The sequence below is a fragment of the Coenobita brevimanus genome, chromosome 115 (genome assembly GCF_032717465.1).
Source record: "Coenobita brevimanus isolate Jiangsu-jjx chromosome 115, ASM3271746v2, whole genome shotgun sequence".
Classification (NCBI taxonomy): Eukaryota; Metazoa; Arthropoda; class Malacostraca; order Decapoda; family Coenobitidae; genus Coenobita; species Coenobita brevimanus.
Window position 1 is genome coordinate 1,315,001 of NC_137068.1, and position 24,466 is coordinate 1,339,466.

The 24,466-nt window shown below is 40.4% G+C and overlaps 1 protein-coding gene across 1 annotated transcript in view; it reads left to right on the forward strand.

Moving 5' to 3' along the window:
• Nucleotides 1-11,142, forward strand: part of dgo (ankyrin repeat domain containing protein 6 diego) — a 126,799-nt gene extending 115,657 nt beyond the window's left edge. Inside the window, exons 4-14 of the mRNA XM_080286996.1 lie at nt 66-263; nt 1,252-1,350; nt 2,015-2,113; nt 3,726-3,983; nt 5,121-5,306; nt 6,097-6,291; nt 6,829-7,088; nt 7,633-8,595; nt 8,833-8,889; nt 9,710-9,894; nt 10,859-11,142. Of these exons, the coding sequence (XP_080143122.1) occupies nt 66-263; nt 1,252-1,350; nt 2,015-2,113; nt 3,726-3,983; nt 5,121-5,306; nt 6,097-6,291; nt 6,829-7,088; nt 7,633-8,595; nt 8,833-8,889; nt 9,710-9,894; nt 10,859-11,142 (2,784 nt within the window). The remainder of the gene's footprint in view (nt 1-65; nt 264-1,251; nt 1,351-2,014; nt 2,114-3,725; nt 3,984-5,120; nt 5,307-6,096; nt 6,292-6,828; nt 7,089-7,632; nt 8,596-8,832; nt 8,890-9,709; nt 9,895-10,858) is intronic.
• Nucleotides 11,143-24,466: the final 13,324 nt, after the last annotated feature.

The window sequence follows — 24,466 nt, forward strand, 5'->3', positions numbered from 1 at the left end:
TAGTTGCCAACCTGTGAGCATCAGCAGCACCTACAACAAGCACACTAATCTTTCCCCTCTTCCAGCATGGCAATACAGCTCTGCATGAGGCTGCGTGGAAGGGGTACAGCCAGACCGCCGAGGCCCTGGTCCGAGCCAAGGCCAACGTATACATCAAGAACAAGGGAGGGTTTGCCCCACTGCACCTGGCGTGTCAGAACGGCCACAACCAGACCTGCAGGGTGTTATTGCTGGCAGGATGCAAGCCTGATATCAAGAACAATGTGTGTAGGACAAGTTTTTCACCCATCCGTTGGTTAATAATTGATGTGCATACAGATATGATTGTTGGTATGAGGGTTTTGATGATGATGATGATAATGATAATGAGAAGTGGGAAGGAGGGCTTTAGGATGATGTGATGAAAAGTGGAAATAACGATCTAATGATGATAGAAAGTGTGATTGTTGATGATGATGATGATGGTGATGATGATGCAAAGTGTGTATGTTGATGATGACGTTGATGATGATGACACAGTAATGAGTTCAAGCTGGTAATTTAGGCTACACTTAACGTAAGCTGAATCTGCCATAGTAAAATAATGACAAGCTTTATTTTAAACTGTTCGTATGCTAAACACGCAAGTAATACACCACTGTACTTTGTAGGTAAACGTAGAGTAGGTGAAGATGCCATGAGGGGTTTATATATGATGCTTATCCCTTTACTTATGCCTTTGAGCCTGTGACTGTTTTTTCTCCCACTGTCCTGGTATATAAGGCTACTGTATCATCCACGTTACCACAGATACTCCCTCAGGTGGCACTCCAGGTCATCCAGGTTACCACAATTACTCCCAGCGTGTTACCTAAAGTACTCATTTTACCCACCAACACACAGAGGGTGGATAGACACTTGAGATGAATGATGCTAGTTGCCCACACCAGGATTCCAACTCCGGCATCATCAGGCAAATTCACTATCGTTGTTTTTGCCTCAGGTTCATCTCAAACGTGAACCCAGTGGACTGCAGGCTGAAGTTGCTCCCTCCTGCAGCCCACCATTCTCCTTTTAGGGGATAGGGGTGGGGTTGAGGGACATTTATATAGCCGGGCAGTTCATCCGCCAAGTTATATTGGTGCCACCACGTGAAGGTGTCTCTCTCAATCATCACACACCGTCATTGCTACAAATATTGTACTTAGCCTTACCTCCGCAGCAGTAGGCAGAGAAAAATATCCCCTCTACTGCGTTTTAATATATTTGCAGTATGGTGACACTCCGCTACACACAGCAGCACGTTATGGTCATGCTGGCGTCACTCGTATCCTTCTGTCAGCTCGGATACAAGTTGGAGAGATGAACAAGGTGAGGAAATGCTCTCTTACCATATCGGTATTTATTTAGTTATCTGTTAATGTGTTTGATTTCCGTGAGATGTAAATAACTGATGAAGTGGTAATTCCTGTAGTTCCTGTAGCTGCATACTATATTTATTTTTATTTGTGATGTAAAATATGGATGAGATGGTAGTACTGTGCTCGTGTTTCTCTCTCTTTCATCACATCCCATCGTCTGTGATTAACTCCTGTGCCTTTTTTTAATCCATCCATCCATCGCCCAGTCCTATGTTGCCCCATGAGGAGCGTAGGAGCCCGGGACTAAGCAAATTGGTCCTGACATTTAAGATGACAGTGACCGGCCTCAGTCATCCCTGAGTGGCATTATGCAAGCAGTAAACCCCAACTATTCCTTGGATATAAACCTGCTACACCGGCTTAATCCGATTGGAGCGCCTTAATTGCCAATTAAACCACCAGGCGCCATAATTTGGTTATATGGTTACCACCCAGCATAATAAATGATTTCCTGGTGTACAGGAAACATTTGGCTTGTCACTCAGTGTAGAGTCACCCACAGGCAGAAGGAAGAGGAAAGAATGGAGGAAAGAAAGAAGAGGAAGGAAGGAATTATTATTATTATTATTATTATTGTTGTTGTTGTTTTTATTATTTTTTTAATTTTTCTTCAGAATGGAGACACAGCGCTGCACATCGCTGCTGCAATGGGCCGGAGAAAATTGACCAAAATCCTATTAGAAGCCGGGGCAGATCAGGCCATCAAAAATAAGGTCAGTTAATAATGATATCTTTTAATTTATTTATTTTTATAACAGCGAAGGTGTTACAGTATGATATGTAGGGGATATATATATATTTCTTTCTTTTCTTTTTTTTGGCTAATAGTCCTGGTTTTTATTTATAAGGTAAGAAATTTATAGCTTTGTAAAATTTTTGCATCGTATTTTCCTCCGGGATTTTGCCTTTACTGATGAATAACAAGCAGAACTATTGACTTGTCTAGCTGTCAGCAGGTTTGAAGATGTACAGTGTTTGCTCTGCTCATCAGTGTGGCTAAATGGAACTCTATACAGTATAAAGTTTTAGGAGTTTAAGTTCAGTATACATGTATTACTTTGCATGTGATATTGATGCGCATCCTTTCCATCAGCAGCAAGATGTTTAGGCAGAATGGCACTTCATATACAGTTTTGACTAGTAGAATAATTTACCTGTGATGTAGAAACAGTTCCCTACATTGGTCCCAGGCTATGTCTTTTATGCAAAATGTATTTAACAATTCTGCTACATTTATAAACAGTGTTTTGCCGATTGCTCTATTCTGTATGTCTACTGAATATTTTTTTTTTTTCTTAATAGACTGTAGGTGGGAGCGCTCACCATCCACTCACTCGATGTACTGTAGTGCTGCTGTCGGGTGTCTGCCCTTTCCTCTCCTCCATCCTTCTTTCCCTACATCCTCTTCTGTCTTTCTTGCTTTCATTTTTTCCTTGTCCTTCTGCCTACGGTTAACTTTACACTCCCTCTTCTGTCTTTCTTTCCTTCATTCTTTCCTCTTCCTTCTGCCTGTGAGTGGCTCTACACTGAGTTACATGCCAAATGGTTTCCTGTACACCAGGAAACTGTTCACTACGCTGGGTGGTAACTATATAATCAAATGTTGGCGCCTGATGGTTTAGTGGGTAATTATTGCACTCCAGTCGGATTGAGCCGGTGAAGGTTTAAGGGGTAGTTGGGGTTGATTGCTCATGTATGGCCATTCTCATCTTAAATGAGCGTAGAACTGGATGATGGATGGATGAAGCATATATATATATATATATATATATAATTATTATTATTATTATTATTATTATTAAGAGATAAAAGATAATAATATGTCATCAGAATGGTGTTTCTGTTTCTAATTTTGCCACATGTTACTTTTTTGAATACTGCAAACCGTTTGGGAATACATTCACAGGTTATGAAGTTTTGCCATATTATCAAATAACTTACATTTCGAGAAATCAGCAATCGAAGTTTTCACACAGCCATGGTTATTCAACCAAAACTATTGTATGTTTGATATGGTATCTACATTGTTTGCAGCATGTTCTGAGTATATAGCACCTGGTCCCATCCTTTTCCAAGGATATTAGGCACTCGAGGGTGCAGGTGTCATGAGGCGCCACCTGACTTATTATCGTCATACAGGTGTAATAATAGGAGTTTTTTGAGTGCTGAAGTGTCATAATTTACCATAGTTAGCCCTGATCTCAGTTTTCTTTGAGGGAGTCAGTTTTCTTTGAGGGAGGCATTTACAGAAAACGTAATTTTTTGACGCGGACTATGATATTTTTGTCCAGATGCCTCCCTTCTTGTATCCTTTTTATTCAACAGCAAAGCGAAACTCCTGGTGACATAGCACGACGGAAGGAGTTTGACCAGATTTTAGAGATCCTGAAGAACCCCCCTCCCCTGGTGACCCCCGAGGAGCGGCTAAGGAGGGAGCAGGAGCAGAGACGGAGGGAGGCAAAGGATGCGAAGGGAAAGGGTGGAGATGGGAAGGGAGGGAAGGGGGACAAGAAGAGAGGGAAGACCAATGACAGTGGGACATCAAGTAAAGACAGCAGCACCAGGGCCAAAGAAAAGAAAAAGGTACTGTACTTACAAAATACACCTTTCTGCTGAAGGAATTAAATTTATTTTCATTTGCCTCTTGTCTAGCTTGATCAGTGCTGGAGAGAGGCACTTTCATGTGGTGGTATTAATGTAACTGGGTGATGGAGCTGCCTGATTATACAAATGTCCTTCAAGTACTTGCCTGTCCCCATGTCCTTCAAGTACTTGCCTGTCCCCCAGAAGGAAGATGGTGATCTGCAGGAGGAATTCAGCTTCACTTTACACTCTACCAGTTTAATGCTTCAGATGAACCTGGGGCAACAGCTACCACCGCTACTACTACTACTACTACAGCTACTACTACTACTACTACTACAGCTGCTGCTACTACTTTGATCAGATGCAGACCTCTTACAGTACTACATTCCCCTTTTCTTATACTCACCTCATGCATCTCACTTTCAGAACACAAGTAATCCATCAACATAACTACACAAAAAGAACTCTCGGCCAATCACAGAAGTAGCTGACTTCTTACAGTTCATTGAGTTCATGTCCGGATGACCCTGAGGCCACAACAGCAGCAGCAACATCTCTTATCTATGCATTCTGAGTCTGCCATCATTTCATTTACATATCTCTGACTTTTATTTTGACTAATTTCCTTTGACCACAGTAATCTTGCTTATATGTACTGAGAGAGAAATAACTATCTTCCCAGTTCCATGTGAAGAAAATTTTCAACTGAGAAAATACAATGAAATCCCAGCCTCGCTAGTGCTTCTTTCAGAGGGTTCAGCTTTTCTGCTGTGTATTTGTCAGCCATTGGGAAGGTACATATTTCTCTGTCTACAGTATCCATTTATTATGTGTAGCTCGTAATGAGACTCCACATCAGTGGTACTAATTTGATCACCATGAGAAATACAGTGAAGTAGGTTCTGTCTTCTTTCATTCTTTATCTAATTACTCCCATATGCTTACTTTCATCACAGCCTGATGCTTGGTAGTCCAGAGGGATAATAGAGATAGATTTAAACTCTGACTGCAAGAATTTCTCCCCACTGACCAACATTGTCATGTGGTGACCTGAGGAAAATAACTTAAAACATGTATAGAATGCAAAAACACTAATGTCTCTATTTAACTTATGGTAAAACTCCATACCAACAGCACAAATCCGATCACCGAGACAAACGTAAGACGAAAACAGTTCAGTGGTCGCCCTACAGCTGCCAGTATTATCCTCCCACCAACCCACAAGATATCGCCCCACCACCCAACCTTGACTCCCTCCCCAAGGATCCACTGGGAAAAGGGGAGCAGTACTTCATTGACTTGGCAGGGAATATAAAGAAGGTGAGAGTTTATGAGATGGATGTGGTGTTGAGTTGGATGAGCTGGAAGGTGATAGAAGAAGCACCTATTATAGTTTGGCCATATGTAAAAAGTTGAGATACTGTATTTTAGAGCCAATCCCATATGTATAACGACTGCCCAGACTGGTCATTCAAAATCTTATGCATATGTATAGTACTGTTTCAAACTTGATGATGATCCCTAACCCCATTCAGTGCAATTAGTATTCAGGTGTAGTCATATTGGAAAGTCAGTTTGACCAGTAACTAGGGAGACTCATTTCCACCCCATAATTACTGCTTATCCAATTTGGTGAACCCATGACTTTTTACTGTATCAGAGTTGTAGAAGTGGCCCAGTTCTGTGTAGCGAAATTTAACCTCAGTAATCAGTGTACTCCCTAGGGGCCATTGTACTGAGCAGTTCAAATAGCTACTGTAATCTGTCGACCCAATGATCTTACTCTGCCTAAGGGACACTTTTCAAACAGGAGGACTTGCCATAACCTTCATTAACCTCCCTTGCTACTAGAGATCCTGCTTACAATGAAGAGTCTATGGTTGAGGTGTCCCTACATGTTCCTTTTGTTTACTGAGTCATTCTTCTTCCATTTTCAGTCATTCTTCATCCATTTTCAGTCATTCTTCTTCCATTTTCAGTCATTCTTCATCCATTTTCAGTCATTCTTCTTCCATTTTCAGTCATTCTTTCATTTCCACTCATTCTTCTTCCATTTCCGACTCTCCTGATCACTTCGAATTGTTACTATACTACTGTTACTTATCCTTAGGGCCCTGTGGGTGTGGGATATACTTGCTACTGTGCACCGTTTTTCAAGAATGTTGAGGATAAACTGGAGAAGGACAAGGTTGCTCTCATGGACCACATTGATGCTGCACACGACAAACTGGATGCAAAGATCACCAACCTTGAGCATCGCACTAAGTCTCACATCCAACACCTCAGTGATAATGTCAAACAGAAGGCAAGTCCTGCATATCTGGCTGTGTATATGATGTTTCCTTAATGTCATGTTAATGCAAATCAAGTGATTGATGATCTTAAGTTTTAGTACCTCCGCCAAGGAGGTTAGGTTTTTGCTGGCATTGTTTTTGTTTGTTTGTTTGTTTGTTTGTCTGTTAGCATAATTACTTAAAAAGTTATGAATGGATTTTGATGAAATTTTGTGGAATGGTGGGCCATGGGCCAAGAAAGAACTTATTAAATTTGGGGGAAGATCCAGATCCGGATCTGGAGTATTCTGCACAATATCTCCAAAAGTTCTCAATGAATTTCAATGAAATTTTGTGGAAAGGTGGGCCATGGACCAAGAAACACATGAATAAATTTTGGGGCGGATCCAGATCCGGATCATTTTTAATGGCAGTGGCAATGACGGAGGTATGTGCTCTGTGATTGCTTTCTAGTTATTACTGTAATCCCTTCATCCTAAAAGTGATGCTGAAGATGACGATACTGGTAGTGATAATGATGATGATGATGAATATTTTATGAATAACAGCTGGCAGATGAGAAGGACGAATGTCGACAGCGTGTGGAGCGAACTTGGGCAGGACGAAGTGCACAGGCGGACTCCCGAGCCAGGCAGCTGCAGCAGTGGGTGGAGAGGCGGCTGGGAAGGATGCCGCCTAACCCAAACCCTGCCACACAACCCCACCGGCCACCACCGCCACCACCACACGTCATGCCTCGTTCCTATGCCTTCAGGGCCTCTGTCAGAAGGTCACGGGACCCTGTCACTGGCCTCTTCCCACTCACTAGGTATTGTTTGGTTGGATTAGGTCAGGTTAGGCTTATTTTATTAATACTGTACATGTATTTGAGATTATTGAGATACACTGTTAAGTCATCCCAAAATACACTATATAAAAGTAAATTCTAACATGTGATGATGCTTTAGGACACCACAAAGGGCTTTTAGGTGATTTATCTCTGTCTGTAGCCAGATGCTTTAATCCCATAAACTGGCCACAGACATATCGCCTCCGTGTCGCCCTGTCCTTTGCCGTTTGACTACCCTCTTTCCAGCCCACACCACCCTCTCTTACGTATCTCTCCACTCCATCCCTCCATCTCATCCATTGTCTCCCCCTCTACCCCACCACCTCTCACATATATACTCTTCTAGTCAATCTCTCTTTCTCCATTTTAAGATACTGGTATTCCTCTATTTAAATTATGATTGCAGGGGCCATTATTGAAGAATGTGAATTATTTGTAGATTCCGCCATTCATGGAAGTGTATGTTGTGTATTGTCCACATATAATGAGAGCTGACTATATATTAATCATTGTCTTCTTTCAGGTCAAGGTCTGAAGAGGCAGTGTCAGAGCATCGGGAGGATGGAGAGAGTGACCGAGACTCAGTGTACAAGGGCCTTAGGGTACTGGACCACCCCACCTCCATGTACAACATCCCACACAATTTAGAAGAAGAAGGCATACTCTACGACTCCCCCAAACCCATCCCTTCTCTTGTTCCTGGTGCCATGCGGTGCCCCTCCCCAACGGAAAGTGTGTCTCGGAGCCTCTCAGCAGATGGGAGGGACTCTGGCAGTGGCTGCAAGGTGGTAGGAAGGAGTAAAGGGAGACCAGGTGGGGGCCGAAGCCATTCCGTAGATGCTCGTCATGTTTTGGAACGTCACAGGGGTACAGCAGAGGAAAAGCCTAGTGACCAGAACCAAGACCGAAATTCCAGAGACATCCTGAATGAATCTGTCAGTAGTGATCTTTCTGGTGGACAGAGAGGGAGTAGGAGCAGCAGAGGGTTTAGTGGTTCCTCATCCCATCCGTCTCCTGCAGTTGCCAGGATGAGCCGATTCTCCCCTGCCAACCCTTCACCCCTTCTCAGGCACCCAGATGCTCCGCCTCATATAGATATCCATCCCCCAGATCCTCCTACCAGACCTTCACCACTACACCACACTGATTTGAACCAAGCTGTGGATAATCTCAGAGTTTCACATGCAGAGAACGGTGCTATACCAAAGACGAACGGGCGTATAAATGAAGCACATCGTGATTCAGGCGACAACCCAAACCAGCAGCAACAGGGGTGGAGTGGTTATAGTAGATATGATTATAGAAATACAAACCCTTACATGCATGGAGATCTTAGGGGAAGGAACCCATACCCTCCCTATCAGCCTCAAGTTGCCAGTGCATTAACGGATCCCAAAGCTACTAAAGGCGGCAGTGATGCGTTTCTCCAGAATCTAAAATACCCAACACCCCCTGAAGAAGGCCAGACAGCAGAAGCCTACCATGCTCAACAGTCAGAGGCCTTTCCTAATCCACCCATAGAGGCATACCAGACTCAGCCTCCATCAGAGAACTTCCACACTCAGCCACATGTATACCAAACTCAGGCATCGGGAGTTTACCAAAATCAGCTGGCACCCGAAGCCTACCATACTCAACTGCCACCAGAGGCGTACCATAACCAGCAACCACCTGAATCCTACCATAACCAGCTGCCTCCAGACTACCATAATCAGAACCATGGCCACAATACTCAAGTTCCAGAGCAGTATGATAGTGAAACATTTCTGGACATGGATAGGTAAATATATACTGTAATTTAAATAATGACTGTACAGTGTCCAATTTAACTAGACATGAAACTGCTACCTCTCTAACTTTAATGCAGAGATATAACAAGAAATTAACACTAAAATGTGATGCCAGTCATGAAGAGGTGCTGTGGAAAGGATGTTGATCTGCAGCGTCATCATTTTCAGCCTTGAGCTACAAGAAATAAACTGCAAAAGGATGAAAATATCCACCTAGTTAAAATGAATGAACTAACATATAATCTTGTATAAAGTGTTGGATTCTCAGTACTGTTTGTTGGCATTGTATCTAAATCTGGCCTTGAGTTACTGGGTATCATTGTATTAACTTCGGTTAAATCTGATCATGAATGTTCCATGTATGACTGTCTGCCTATTCATTTGTTTTATAATTTAAGCATGCATTCAGTCTTGCATAAGAGTATTTATATAATGTTTTGTGTTGCACAGTAATCCTGCAGCTAACTTTTTTTCATCAGTTATAATCCAATTTTTGTCTTACAGTTCATCAGTACTTAATTTGCAGTATAGTTCTGATATTAGGCCATGGCACTCTTCTGTGCAGTTAGTTTTTACACAGAAGTAAACGATAGTAAATTACACTGCAGGTATTGTATGTTCTTGCGTTGTCTCTCGTATGTATCATCACTCATGCTCTTCACCACAGATTATTCTTCTACATTTCCTGTCACATTACATTCAGCTGTTTTAATTAATTGAATATTTTAGTTTGCTGCATATTTTAGTTCATTGCATATTTGATAAACTTATCTAACTCTAGTAGCTTTCTAACCAGCAGTGTCTTTCCAGGTATCGCATCCAGCAGGCAGTAAGACGGCTGTATGATGGGTATGTTGCTGAGGGCAGGTTAGAGGCCGTGAGGGGTCCTGCTCGTATGAATTTAGAATCATCTGTGGAACATGATTCTCACAATGATTCTGGATACTCAACACGACTGTGCACGGGATCCCAAGGTCCCTCTCCTGCTTTATCAGGTGATTTGAGAGAGCTGAGAAAGAAATAGACAACACAGTAAGTCCTTGCTGTGTGCTGATGTTGAGTCTCATGCTGATGCTGTTTTTGATGCTATGTTTCATGCTGATGCTGTGTTCTGGCTGATGTTGTGGTCCTTGTCGATGCTGTGTTACTTGATGCTGGTCTATGCTGATGCTGTTTTTGATGCTATGTTTCATGCTGATGCTGTATTCCTTGCTGATGTGTTCCTTGCTGATGCTGTTCTCTGACTGATGCTGTGTTCCATGCTGATATTGGTCCATGTTGATGCTATGTTTCACGCTGATGCTGTATTCCTTGCTGATGTTGGTCCATGCTGATGCTGTGTTCCTTGATGCTGGTCTATGCTGATGCTGTTTTTGATGCTGATGCTGTATTCCTTGCTGATGCTGTATTCCTTGCTGATGCTGTGCTTTGATGGTGTGTTCCATGCTGTATTCCATGCTGATGCTGTTTTCCAAAATATTGCAGCTTCTTCCATACAACTGGTACTGTAGACTGGGAGAAACTGGCAAATCAGTTTTATAAGTAGAATAGGATTTTTTATTGTCAGTCTTTCTATAACTTACTCTAGATTTAATAGCAAAAAAAGAGCATGAGAAATGTTCCCTGCCTGTACTGTAATGAAGACTGTCTGTACATTGTGTAATCCATTTCACTGGGCATGTTGCTTCATAAATGAAGTGCCTTTACTTTTGTGGTTTCTGTTTAGTTCTGGTTTCTCTGTTGCCCTGTCTCTTATGTGGGAATTAGGATGATGATGATGATGACAGTGAAGATGAGAAAGAAATTTTTAGATAAGTTCTCAGTAACAGTAGAGGATTTTTGTAATATGTTGGATGGAAAGTGGAGAATACAGTTAGTCGTCAGTTTACTCTTCTGTCTTTTTTTTTTTTTTTTTTACTGATCTTAATTTGTCTTTGCTAATATAATGCCCTTTTGCAGGTGGGCACGAGGTCTTGTCTGTAAGTGATACGAAGCAGCACCGCGGGGAAGGCTTACCAGATGACCCCAGACACCCATCCTTCGGTGAGCCCCATAAACAAGACTTACGTGTGGCAGGGGAGGTAGAGAAGGCCATGGCAGGGGCTGTGGGGGGTGCTAGGGAAGCAAACTACCCTCCAAACTCTCGCCAGCCATCCGGCCTTCCATCAGTCAATGGGACAAAGTTTTCAACGCCGCACATTGGAGCAGACACAGTGATAATTGGGGAATCCTCGCTTGTTTGATTTTTGGATGTGAGGAAGTGAATGAAGTCAGTTGTAAAAAGGATATTTGTTTGTAAATAGTGTATATGTAGAGTTTCTTTATCAATGTTTTATATATTTTTTTGACACTTTAGTGGATTATGGCACTCCATCCAGTTGAGGCCCATGAAAGTTTATATCCAAGAGGTGGATGAGATGTATTGCTTATATTATACCACACACCCTTAACTAATGCTGGGACTGAGTAGCTGAACCCTGGGTCTGTTTGCTCCTGATGAGACAAAAAATGTTGGATGATGGATGGATGGATGGATAATTGTATCTGTATGGGAATTAGGCTTGATACTAGTAATCAGCCATGAAACATATGAGTAACTGTGATACTGTATTAACTAAAGCAAACTATTTCCGTCCTTGACACATCTTCATCTTTCATGTCAGTGCGTAGATAAATAGGATGAAATATTCAGCAGTGTCAGTGCTGATACATTGATTATTGGAAATAATCACAGTTCCGATACTTGTATTAGGACTGGAGAAATTTAAGGAAGTCATATGTAAATAAGTAGAAATGTAAAGTCTTTATATCATTTATATACAGTATATATTTTTGTATAGGAATTAGGCATAACATCTGTCGACAGAAGCAAACTACCATACTTCCATCCGTTGCCAATCTTCTATCCTTCCGTCAGTCAGTGAAGAAGTTAATTGGAATAAGTTTTTGACGCCAAACATTGGCGTTGACACAGTGACTATTTGGAAATGGAGAAAGTGAAGGAAGTCATATGTAAATAAGTATATATAGAGGCTTTGAAATTTGGTTAGACAAAGCAAATGAAGTCCAATATATATGTAGGTACTGTAGATTTATATGAGAACTTTGATATCAAATACTGTATACAGTATATGCATTAATGTATAGGAACCATGGTTAACACTGAACACTGGTTATCAGAATTGATATAAATTATTTGCATTTTCTGTAAATAAGAATGTTAATTAAGGAATTGAGCTAAGAGATCAGTTGATATCCAGTAAAATATTGATATTCTGAAGTTCAGTGTTCTGAACGATCTTATTGATGGCCACTGTTGTTCAGCTTTACTTATGCTTTGTAGTATGTGTAGCAACAATCTTGTATATATTCAATTAAGGGAAAATGAAACTTTACGTATAAATATTGTAATTTCACTTATCAGTTACAGGTACTTGTAATGTAGATGTATACAGTGGTGTGAGTTCAAGAAAGTTGTACTGTATACAAGAATGTAATTTTTTTTGAATTATGTACAAAGGATTATGTAAAGTGTGAATGATATACCAAAGGTTAGAGATACCTTAGAGAAGGCACTGCTGGGAAGAACGCATAAGACTTTAATCCTGTACAGGGTGATACACTGGTAGCTTGATGTAGTAGTAGTAGTCTGTTAGTATGGCAGATATAACTATTATTTTTAAATCCTCATCTTTTACAACTCATGGAAAATCTGCTTTACTCTCACTGTAGTGAAGCCTTTCTCACCACATCACACTTACTCATCCTCTGCACCACACTTATCACAACACAGACAGTTCTTCAGTGTAACCTGAACAAAAGATCTTAAAATCCACATCCTCTCACACCACAACACACTCACTTACCTCATGTGCCAATCTCACCATAGGAACAGTCTGGCAAAATATCATCAGTAAATGACCCCAGGAAGTGACTGGTAAAGTGGTTGGCTTCCTGCAGTCGCCTGAAATGATAACAAGCAGCAGGTGAATCACCCTGTATGGTTTCATTAACGATTGTGTTTATTGTAACTAAAAAGTGCCTGGTCAAGTTCTTAATGTTTGTACAGTGTAGAGTAAATATGATCAACACAAATTCTGCATTTTCCAAGTAGTTATGTAATGTAAGGTTCCAAGGGTACAGTCTTGTGCTTGGTATACAGGGTGGTTCATATACAGGTAGTACACACCCCAGTTCATGTGTGTTGTGGAGATGGCCCAGTTGGCAGTACTATCTTCTATCCTGCATCATTTTCTGCTTCCCATAGTTCTTTTCTTGTTTCACAGTGCCTACCATTTTTCTGTCTGTTTATGGTATCTGTCCTTAGCCAGATGCCATCTTCTCATAAGGGTGGCCACAAACAAGGCACCTCCATGTTGCCATGTACTCTATCTTTTGGCTACCCTTTTGCCAACTGACACGTCCCTCTCATATCACATTGTATCATTTATTAAGGCTCCAACATGCTTGCATTGGCCTTAGTCACCGAATGGCAGCTCTCCATGCTGCGTGATCTCTGGCAGCCTCCCTATTCAGTCTCATATCCTTCAGGTCACATTATGACCTCATCCCAGGTCTTTTTTGGTCTGCCTCTTGTAACCCTACCCTTGACGTTCACACCTCTCACTTTCACCACTCAGTCGTTGTCCCTCATCCTCTCAGCATGCCCAGACCTCGCAATTTATCCCTCGTCATCACAACACCAATACATTCAAGTCCCATCCTTCCTCCCAGCTCTTCATTTGTAATCCTGGATAGGTCTTGCATTCAAGGATGCCCTACATATCCATCTGATCACTGTCATTTCTGTATGTTTGAGGCTGTGAATCACTCCAAACACATTCCACATACAAAGATCCCTAAGCACAGAAGGAGAACCCTCTCAATGTTAGGAGAGGCAACAGCTCCCTGAACTTCCTCCCACCACTCCTTAGCTTAGCCACAGAGCTAGCTTGAGCCCCACCTCCAGCACAAAACATGTCCTCCAAAAAACAAAATTCCTCCACACACTCAAGAGACCCTTTTGCAAAATAGTCCTTTCTACCTGACAGTCTTTACATGCTGTCCCCAACACACTGCATTCATGAAATCAGCATTATTTTGCAGTCTACTTCTAATACCACTACATCTCTCATGCACCCACTTACCACAAACACTATACAAAATGGGCTTAATTCCTACACCCTCATATATATTTCCACTCTATCCATCCATCTCATTGTTGGCCCTTTCATTTTTACATCCATTTAATGCAGTGTCGTGTGGTAATCAAAATCTCTTCACTCCTCACAGAAGCTAACTGTGCCATCTCTTCAACACACAAGAATGGTGAATGCAATTTACAAAGTACCGTGTATCGTAAATCTTATGTACGTCGCTGTGGTAAGCGCCTGTATGTACACTATCAGTAAATACTTCATCAACCTCTTTTAATTTACCGGTAACTGTGTATGTATTGTAATTACTGGTGTTCTTATGATGGAGTCTCACTGTATAAATGTTCACTGTACCTGTATGTAAAAAATTAAATTTACATAGATATATTGACTATTGCAGTATATATATATATAGCTAACTCATAACTGGTACAAAATACTCTTCAATACTCACATCAAAGCCCTGACTACATAATGCCTCACTATAACCCTCTTTGGTATGGTGATTTCTTGTACAGTATATCTAACTCTCTGACACGGTGACATCCTTTCCGAGCTATTCTTCCTATGTCTAGATGATTATATTCTATTTAGGAAAGATCACTGGAAGTCTGTCTATCAGTCTACCTGTCTGTTTATCCAACAATCTGTCCATCTATTTATCTGTGGGTAAATGCCTTAATCTCGGAAGGGGTGGCCACACACAGATCGCCTCCTTGTCACCCTGTCCTCTGCCATAAGGCTACCCTCTCTCTAACTCACACCTCCCTCACCCATATACCTCACCTTCTGGTCCCTCCATCTAATCGTTGGTCTCCCCCTTCCCTTCGCTTCCCCCTTTCATCTCACTCACATTCTCTCTCTGAGTCAATCTCTCATTCTCCGTTCTTTCCACATGGCCACATCATCTCAAAGTACTTCTCCAAATGCTTTCCAGTACGTCAATGTCAGCACCACAGTGCTTTTTCATTTATATGTCTGCCTCTCCGGATAACTCCATTACCTCTCTCAGATAACTCATTTCCAGGCCTCATACTCTTGACTTGTGTCTTTCCTGCAGAGTCTAGCATTGATTAAGGCTACATCTAACTTCCCTAGTATGAAGAGTCTCCTCCTATGCTAGATATAATTGTATGAAGATAGGATGTCAGTAGATTTAAGATGGCTCTGACAAATTCATGTGCTTTAACTGAGCCTAGGAAGACTTTTCAAACTGTAGGGGTTAGATACAGTCTTATTTAACCCTCTTAGTACTAGATATCATTCTTAAGGTGATTGAAACTGTCTGGACATTGCAAGCGTAAGAGTTAACAGGTCTATTGTTGAAGAAGTTAAGCATAATTAGGTATTTGGAGGTCTGCTGGACTGTTAAATATAATGAATGTGCCGTTTAGGAATGCCGATTTATTGAGAAAGGTTGTTGCTAAGACAAGGTAATGTACAGGCAATTATAAAGGTCCATTAGCCCCTCCCGCCACTCTTACTGCTGGAGTTACAGATGTTTGAGTGAGATGTTGGACAAAGGTGCATACAGGCGGGTCCCGATCTTACGAGCTAATTGGAAGCAAGGATTTTGCTCATTAGCCAAATTCTTGTTAAATAAAATGAAGAACTTATGGGAAAAATAGGGTTAGGGAGCAAGGCCTCCAAGCAACCTCCCCCCAAACCACCAAAACTGACTTTCTGGTCATTTTAAGCCGGACTAAGGGGTTAATACAAGAGGGTAATACACCTGAAATATAAAAACAGTATTAATATAAGCAGAATAACATATAGGTAAAATAGGGATGGGGTGAACAACCAGCCAAGTAACCTCCATCGACCACCAACACCTGTGACAGACAGTTTTAAGGAGCAGTAAGGGGTTAATACACATGAAATACAAATACCCTCGTCTCGATTCTCCTAAGTTGGGATTTTGGGGGGTTTTACCTGCTCGTTATTCAGGCAGTGGTGCAAATTCCAAGACCTTGTATTAGTGAATTCTCTGTAAGCTATTTCTCGTTAACTGGGATTTGCCTGTACTGTACTATCACCCAGATTCAGGTGATAAAGGTGCATATTATCACCCACAGATAGATGATAATTTGCACTGCAGTCCACTACATCATATTCAAGTACATCCAGCGGTGAAAGAGAGGCAGGAGAGGTCAATGAAGTGTTGTAGTTGACAGAGCATGAGAGTCTTGATTTTGCAGTGCCATGAATTGTTCCGATGGAAGGAATATACCACTGCCCACATTCTAATACTATGTTTATTTTGAGGTTACATTGATTTTGGCCTAAATTGGACCCTCTTCAGGTGTACAAAGTGACTGAAAATGTATGCTGAATGTGTATATACAGATTAACTCTAGGTGATTGGTGATGTGATGTAAGTGTGGAAGTTTATGCACACGAAGTGGAGTCAGGGTTCCTGGGCTTGAGTAGTGAGTGAAGGAGAGTGTTGGGCATTTAATTTGGTAGATTTTTTAATAGTTCTTCCTCTGTCAGGTTTTTTCTTACTTTCTGGACCCTCTCTCATCACATCATTAGGTGGGGAAAGATTTGTGGATGATGGTGAGGAAAATGATGAGGATGATACAATACAGTATGTGTGTCCTGTCTCTTCTTTTACCAGAGGAGCATCTAAGGCCCTTATTATTGATGGGTAAGGAGGCTTCCTAACACCTCTTCCTTAGGGATTTATTTTTACTTATGGCTGGTTACTATCCTTGTGTATGTTTTTTATGTGGATTTTGTCAAGTAGAGGGATTTATTTAACACAGGCAAGGACAGTAAAGTGTAATAAGCAAAATAAATCCGTTAGGGAAAGGTGTTAGGGACCTTCCTTAACCAACAAGTATATGGACCTAAGTTTGGTAGAAACCATTTCAACCTAACAAGAAACACAGTTTTAGAAAGTGGGTATAATTGTAATGTGCTTTTGGTGACGGCCTTGGGTATTTTGTAGGCATCTTGTTCTGGTCAAAAATGTTAAAAGCCAAACATTCATCCCAAACTATTTTTTCCTGCAATTATAATTTCTGAATGTGGGTGTGGTTGAAAAGATTAGGAGAAATACACTGAGGTGGTTTGGACATGTGGAGAGGATGGAGAATGAAAGACTGACTAAGAGGGTGTATGTAGGTGAGGTGGAGGGAGGGAAAGGGAGGGGTAGACCGAGGATGAGGTGGAGGGATGGAGTTGAGAGGTGTGTGAGGGAGGGGGGGGTGAGCTGGGGGGAGGGGAGTCAAATGGTGGGTGACAGAGTGACTTGGAGGCGTTTTGTCTGCGGCCACCCTTTGCGGGATTGGGGCGTCGGGCTATAGATAGATAGATAGATTATTTTTGTGTGTGTGTAATATAAAATTGAAATCGATTTGGACAAGCTTCCCAGTTTCAGCTACATGCCATACTATAGTACATTTGAATACACTATGGCTGATTCCTCATTCCAGCCATTCCATTATATACATGTTACAGCCAGTCAGCCATAAACCCTTGCCTGTGATGGTGTATAGTGAGCGGGTTTGTCCGAAGATTAATTGTAACTCTTGAAACATTACGAACTGTCTGTACGAGAGACAGCGGAACATAGCAGACATTTAGCCCGTTGACTAATGTTTTCACCACATTTCACAATACAACTATTGACACTTTGCTTTACAATTTAATTTTCTTCATGTCACGTGTAGATTATTTTTTGAGCTTAAGATCAAGGAGTTAATGAAGGCTATATCTAACCCCTCCAGTTGAAGAAAGGATCCTTACGTGAATAAAATTATTTGTAGGATGGAATGGAAAAATAAATTAAACTACTACAGCACTGGACTGACCTGGTTAATATGGTTGCTGTACAGTTATTGTCAGGAATATCGCTCCACATTAAGATGAACAGTTATGAAGCTCTAACACATTACCATGAATATTTTGCTGTTTTCCAAAGAATGGATCACTTGGTTTCAGAGTTATTGTTCACTCTTCCATTGTGTATTGTAATGAAGTGATTTGATATTAGTGTCCACAAAAGAACATGGAATTTTTGGTACTGAATAGTTTTATGGCAGGTTGGCATGTATAGACTCTACTTATGCATACACTGTAATGTATTTCATTCACCATGGTTTAATCTCTTCACTATACTGTACAACTTTTTAAACATACTGTGCATTGCCCACTACCAAATAACTTTATGTAATGAAATTGTCCGTGACTGAGGGAATTCCAAAAGGTATCTGTTAGTGCCTTCATTATGACTGGGACTTTTGATTTTGTATTCTGGAGTCATGTTCTGCATAATTATTTTGCTGAGGAATTGTCTCCCAAACTGAAGAGGTTAACCTGTGACTTTTATCATTTTCAAGATGTTTCTTCCCTGCTTAATCTAACAGCAGGTTGCAAGCTAACACTTAACTACAGCCTAATGCTACCTTAATCTCTAAAGCTTTACTGTTTTAACTCTAATTACTACTACTTAATTCAGTTGTCAGTTTTAATATACAGTCACAGGATCAGATGGATGATGTTCATGAAAATTGCTCTGTGTGTAAAAGGACTGAATTACTGTTCACTTGTCTATAATGAGTGGTATTAATCCTAACCTCACATCTTTTTTAATATGATTACCATAATAGATTGTTGTAATACTGTATAAGTACTGCAGTAGACTGGAGAAGTACGTGTATAATGAATAGGTCTTATGGGAATAATTATTTCCATCACGGACTCAAGCTTAGAGCCCATTTCAACCCTCAATCCCATTACATCACCCCCGATTACTAAGCCCAGATACAAAAAGCTACCAAACACGAGAGTTAAATGTTAGGAAATGTTAGAATGCCTGTGCTAGACCTAAAGTAAAGCCAGAATAACCAGGAAAGATTAGATCCCCACTTGGCACCAGTCTCCTTCCCACCACCTTTGCTTTATGTGGCTCACTTGTCACAGGAAAGGAGGATCTTACCCATGTGCTGGCTTCATACATGTGAAAGCTTGGTGGTGGGAGGGAATCACTTAAAGATGCAAGATTTGGTGGGTTTGGGTGTCGAACTTAAGATAAAAGGATTGGAATGGGGGTCATACTTCACATATACGGGTTAGAATGGGTGTCATACTTCACATATAAGGGCTGAAACTCATGGAATAATTTTTGGAATAATTTTGGGAGGGTTTTGGCAGTTACAATTTGTGTTTTAGTTGAAGTTGTGTTAAAAAATAAAAGATGCATTATAGGTGAGTGAACATGAACATAGAAATCAAAGTTAATTAATTTCACACTTATAGCAGGTGTACTTAACGACTATCAGATGTAACCTTATCCATTTAGCTAGATTGTAAAGATTAAATGTCATAAATGGAGGGTAATTTGGGGGAAAATACTGGCCATATGTTGCTTGCATGTCATGACAGGTAACATCATCATCATCATCAAGACTTCTTTTATCATCATCATCATCTCTATAATCATCATCCAAACTGCATTTATCATCATCATCATCACCATCATCATCATCATCATCATCATCTTTATAATCATCATCCAAACTGCATTTATCATCATCATCATCATCATCTTTATAATCTTCATCATCCAAACTGCATTTATCATCATCATCATCATCATCTTTATAATCTTCATCATCCAAACTGCATTTATCATCATCATCATCATCATCACCATCATAATCTAGATTTCGTTTACCGTCATCATCATCATCATCCAGATCTTTTTTTTCCTCATCTACGAATGGGGTGACGGCAAATACTCGTATTCTCGTCGGTTAAGGATGCTCCCTAGCACATTTTCCGTAGCTGTTTACTTTTAGATACAGCTGGTTAAGATCAAGGTGTAGGTTATCTATTCTGAAAATAGTGGTACTCGAATGATTTAAATAACACCGAAGAGGATAATAAGGAGTAACAGTAAAATAAATAGCTTAGAGAGAAGGGTTAGGGAGCTTCCTTAATCAATGGGGCAAGTTAATGAAAAGGGGCAATTTTTATTTTAACCCCTGAGGTCTAATAATGTTATGGTACTCCAAATTACTTTTAAAAATTCCAAGAGCATAGTCATTCCATCTTGTCAAAAATTACGGCTTAACATATTCCTACTTATCATGATTTTATGTTGTGAGATGAGCTGAAAGTGGTGATCGCTTGATTGATGAACGAGTGCATGGATTTTATGTCCATTTCACAGGACACTGACAACAGCTTCTACTTATTCATTTAGTGTTGGGAAGGGGATGGATTCTAAGGATGACACCCATATAACTATATTCCTTAAACCTTAACTTGGCCAGGATTTTTTTTACTTGTTGCAGCTTATTTCACGTTGCTCATTGACAGGATAAGAAAATACTGTGGTTCTGCATCCTATTCTTTGGTACTTCTTCTTGTCTAGCAACATAATCTTGTGTTAATCTCTTGCTTCAGCTCACGTTCAGCCTTTTCAAAACAGTACCCTCACATCCAAGAGAGTAGAATCGTCGCCTGAGGGTCCCATCTTGGATAAGAAACGTCTTGGAGCAACACAAGACCTTATGGAAAAAATTAATATTGTCACAAAATCTTTGAAAAGTGCCCCTAAAAATATCAACCTAGACCTATTTTGGCACCCAAACAAATTTCCTCACCTTGAAAGTGTGTGTTTCCGAGCTTGTTGTCTCCAGCTTAGTAGCTCAATTATCTCCAGCTTAGTAGCCTGAGGTAGATGGCAGCGCTTCAAGGGGTTAGAAGATGGTTTCCTAGGCATGATTACGTAAGGAGAGGCAACAAGCTAGGAGCAAACGCTGAGTGCAACAGGCGATAAGTGTGTCCATTACAGTCTGGTGAGGGAGACAAAAGCAAGTCCCCGCTTGCTCATCACGTGACCAGGTACCAATATTTTATTGGACAACATCGCAACCATGTCACTTTCCCGGGTGTGGGAACCATGTTGAGCTGGGTGAGACCACAAAATAGCTGTGTTCTCCTCGGATTTGAGCCGTTATGAACCGTTGGTTCCGTATTGGACATATGCAACTGTATTGCAGCAATATATTGGATTATAATTTATGGTCTCTGTCTTGGATGCGAAACGTCTTGGACAAACCCTTCTTAGATGTGAGGGCACTCTTCTTTGTAACTAGTAACATAATCTAGTGATACTATGATGTTACAGCTCATCTACATTCTTTTCATAGTACTTCTTGAGGACTAGCAACATAATCTAGTGTTAATCTATTGTTGCAACTCAGTATTCAGGGTGAAGAGATGGCAGTTTTAGGCCAAGTTAGAGTAAAAAGGGTATATCAGTTCTGCTGCTTGGTGATACTACAAGTGTCCCCGAGGATCTTCCCTGTCCTCTTAACCCCATCAGTCCGATGATTTATTTTTCCATCTTATTCTTGCTTCCCCCAGATTATTGTATTAATTTTGGGGTCACTTCTTATAGTAAAGGGGCAAATGAGAGCTATTTTTAACCTCTCTAGCCTGAAAAATGTCTCCAGAATCAAATGAAATTGTACAGAGAGAGCAAGATCTTTATTTTAAAAGTGGTGACAGAGTAAATAAGTTAAAAGAGGATGGTGGAGGGTAGGTGAAGGGTAGTTTGTGTCTGTAGTCTGCAAGGTTCACATTATGATGAGTCTGGGGTCACAACAAAAACAACAACATAAAAACAACATCGACAGCAACAACTGACACATTTACCACTTCTTGGTTCGTATTAATTTCCTTACCGATTTATTTTTGTATATGACTGACTGATATCGTTTTGTATGTTATTTATTCAGAGTATGGTGATATTAGAATGATTTACAAGAAAGTAACACAGAAGAGGTCGGCAAGGTTTAATAAGTGACATAAATCACTTTGGAAGAGGTGTTAGGGAGATAATACATTACTGGGTATTTATGTAGGGTAGGATGATGTGAGAATGATTTAAGTAACACAGAAAAGGTCAGCAAGGTTTAATAAGCAAAATAAATTGCTTAGGAAGAGGTGTTAGGGAGAATATATGTTATATATGCAGAGTACTGTATGGTGATATGAGAATGATTTAAGTAACACAGAAGAGGTCGGCAAGCTAAATAAATCGCTTAGGAAGAGATGTTAGGAAGACTGCTTAACCAACAAGAATACCAGCTCTTGTTCCTTCTTATCCTAACCCAGTATGTTGTATAAATTTATATACTTTTTCTTTATAGTGATAGACCAAGATACTGAATACAGGACAGTGCCGTCTTTCCAGGTAGAAGTGCCTTGAAATTAATCAAAGGTGAAGTTCCTATTGTACTGGAATGATGAGTTGTTGCAGTTTGGATACAGGAAAGTAGTATGATAGTTACTGTAGTGTGTAGAAAACAGTATGGTAGTTATAGTAGTGTGTAGCAGAACAGTATGGTAGCAACAGTAGTGTTTAGATAAGTATGGTAGTTATAGTAGTGTGTAAAAATATGGTAATTAGAGTGTAGAAAATGGTATGGTAATTATTAAAGTGTGTAGAAAAGTGTGGTAGTTATAGCATATGTAGAAAATGGTATGGTAGGACTGTATTTTAACTCATTGAAACAGGTGATGTGTTTTTTTTGTTTATTTTTTGCCATCTTCAGATGATTCAATTCAGTTTAGGAGGCATTTTGTGAACTCAAGGAGATAGATATTTTATTAGTCAGGCCCTTCTGTGTTACAAATCCTTCCTAACCTAAATAAAATCATCAGGAGATAGTAGGAATAAAATTAATACTTCATTAGACTGAAAGGTTAGTTATATGTAGAGTTTGTATGTAGGTTTAGAGTACTGGACGTCTCTTGTACGATGTCTTAAATACCATGTACCTGTACAACCATGAGCAAGTGTTTGCCTACACTTTCCTGCCAGGTGTGGTGATGGATGATGTTGTATGAAATATTTTAATGTACAGTAAACCCTCGATATAACGAACTAATTGGGGGAAGGGGGTGGGTCACTATATCCGAAGGTCAGCATTATCCGAGGGATTACTGAACCTAGGTTGCTATATCCAAGGAGTCGTTCAGTCCTGTGTGCACAACCATAACCTTAACTTCCTCTATGAAGTTTTACATGGAGAATACAATGGTGTACGAAGTTGTACATGTAAATACAATACTGTATGAAGTTGTACATATAAATATAATACCTATTAACAAGAATACATTAGTACTGTTACAGTACACCTACTGTGCCAGGAAGGGAGGCAGTTGAAGTACACTTACTATTCCAGGAAGGGATGCTGTTGTCACCATGGGCTGATTCCTGAACTTACCCTGGACTTAGCCACTGTTGTTCACAAAATCTGGGGGAAGTTCGGTCGCGATTTGGCCGTTCACTAGATCTGAACTTTGCAATACCAGGGTTCATTATATCGAGGGTTAGCAATGTGAAGCAAACACGTTTTAGAGTACGACAAGGGAGGACTTGTGATCAACGAAAGAGTACGAGAGGGAGTTAATGTTTTGTGTGATCAAGAAAAGGCTATTAAAGGGTAGGAATGTTTTATTTGATACAGTAGCATGAGTATGAGTTCAGAGGAATGTTTTTATGCGATAACAGTACGATGCATAAAGCAAAAAGAGTATGAGTGAGGGATTTTTTTATAAATACCGGTATGAAGCACATAACAAAAGAGTATGAGAGGAATGTTTTATGTGACAGCAATACGAAGGACAATTAAAGAGTGTGAGAAGGAGGGATATTCTCTGATGTTGACGAGGAAATGAGGGATATGGAAGTAAGGACACAGCTTTGGCAGGGAATTGTAGGCAAAATTCTGCTCATGTTTACATTTTTTTCCCCCCAACAACACAAAGTATGTCAGGGCTTTGTAATACCATACTTTCTATAAACGAAGCACACTGCAGTTTTTTGTATATAGTTAATGTACTGTAATAAATGAAATATATGCTTTTCTGCTTGCATATGATTTTATTGCCCCTCCACGTAAGAGATATCCAGTATTGTAGGTGTACTGTACTGTAATTAAACCCTACACTCTAGTCTACCTATCTATCTATCTATCTATCTGTAGCCATATTTTTCTATCTATCAGTAGCCAGACACATTCATCCCAGAGAAGGTGGCCACAAACAAATCACTTCCATGTCACCCTGTCCCAAACCATCAGGCTGCCCTTTCTACAAACTCACACTCCCCTCTAACTCTCATATACCTTTGTACCTCATCCCTCCATCTCATCCATGATCTGTGTTTCCCCACCCTGATCGGTCTGTTAATAGTCAGATGCCGTAAGTCACCCTGTCTTCATCTTGATCATCAGGCTGCCATCCCTCTGATTCCCACGCCCCTCTAGCTTTCATATACCTCTCCACCTCATTCTTGGTCTCTCTTTCCCCCACATCATTGATTGTTTTTTAATTTCAGTCATGCCTTCCGTGTATGATTTTATTTAACTTAAGAAGGTCCTCT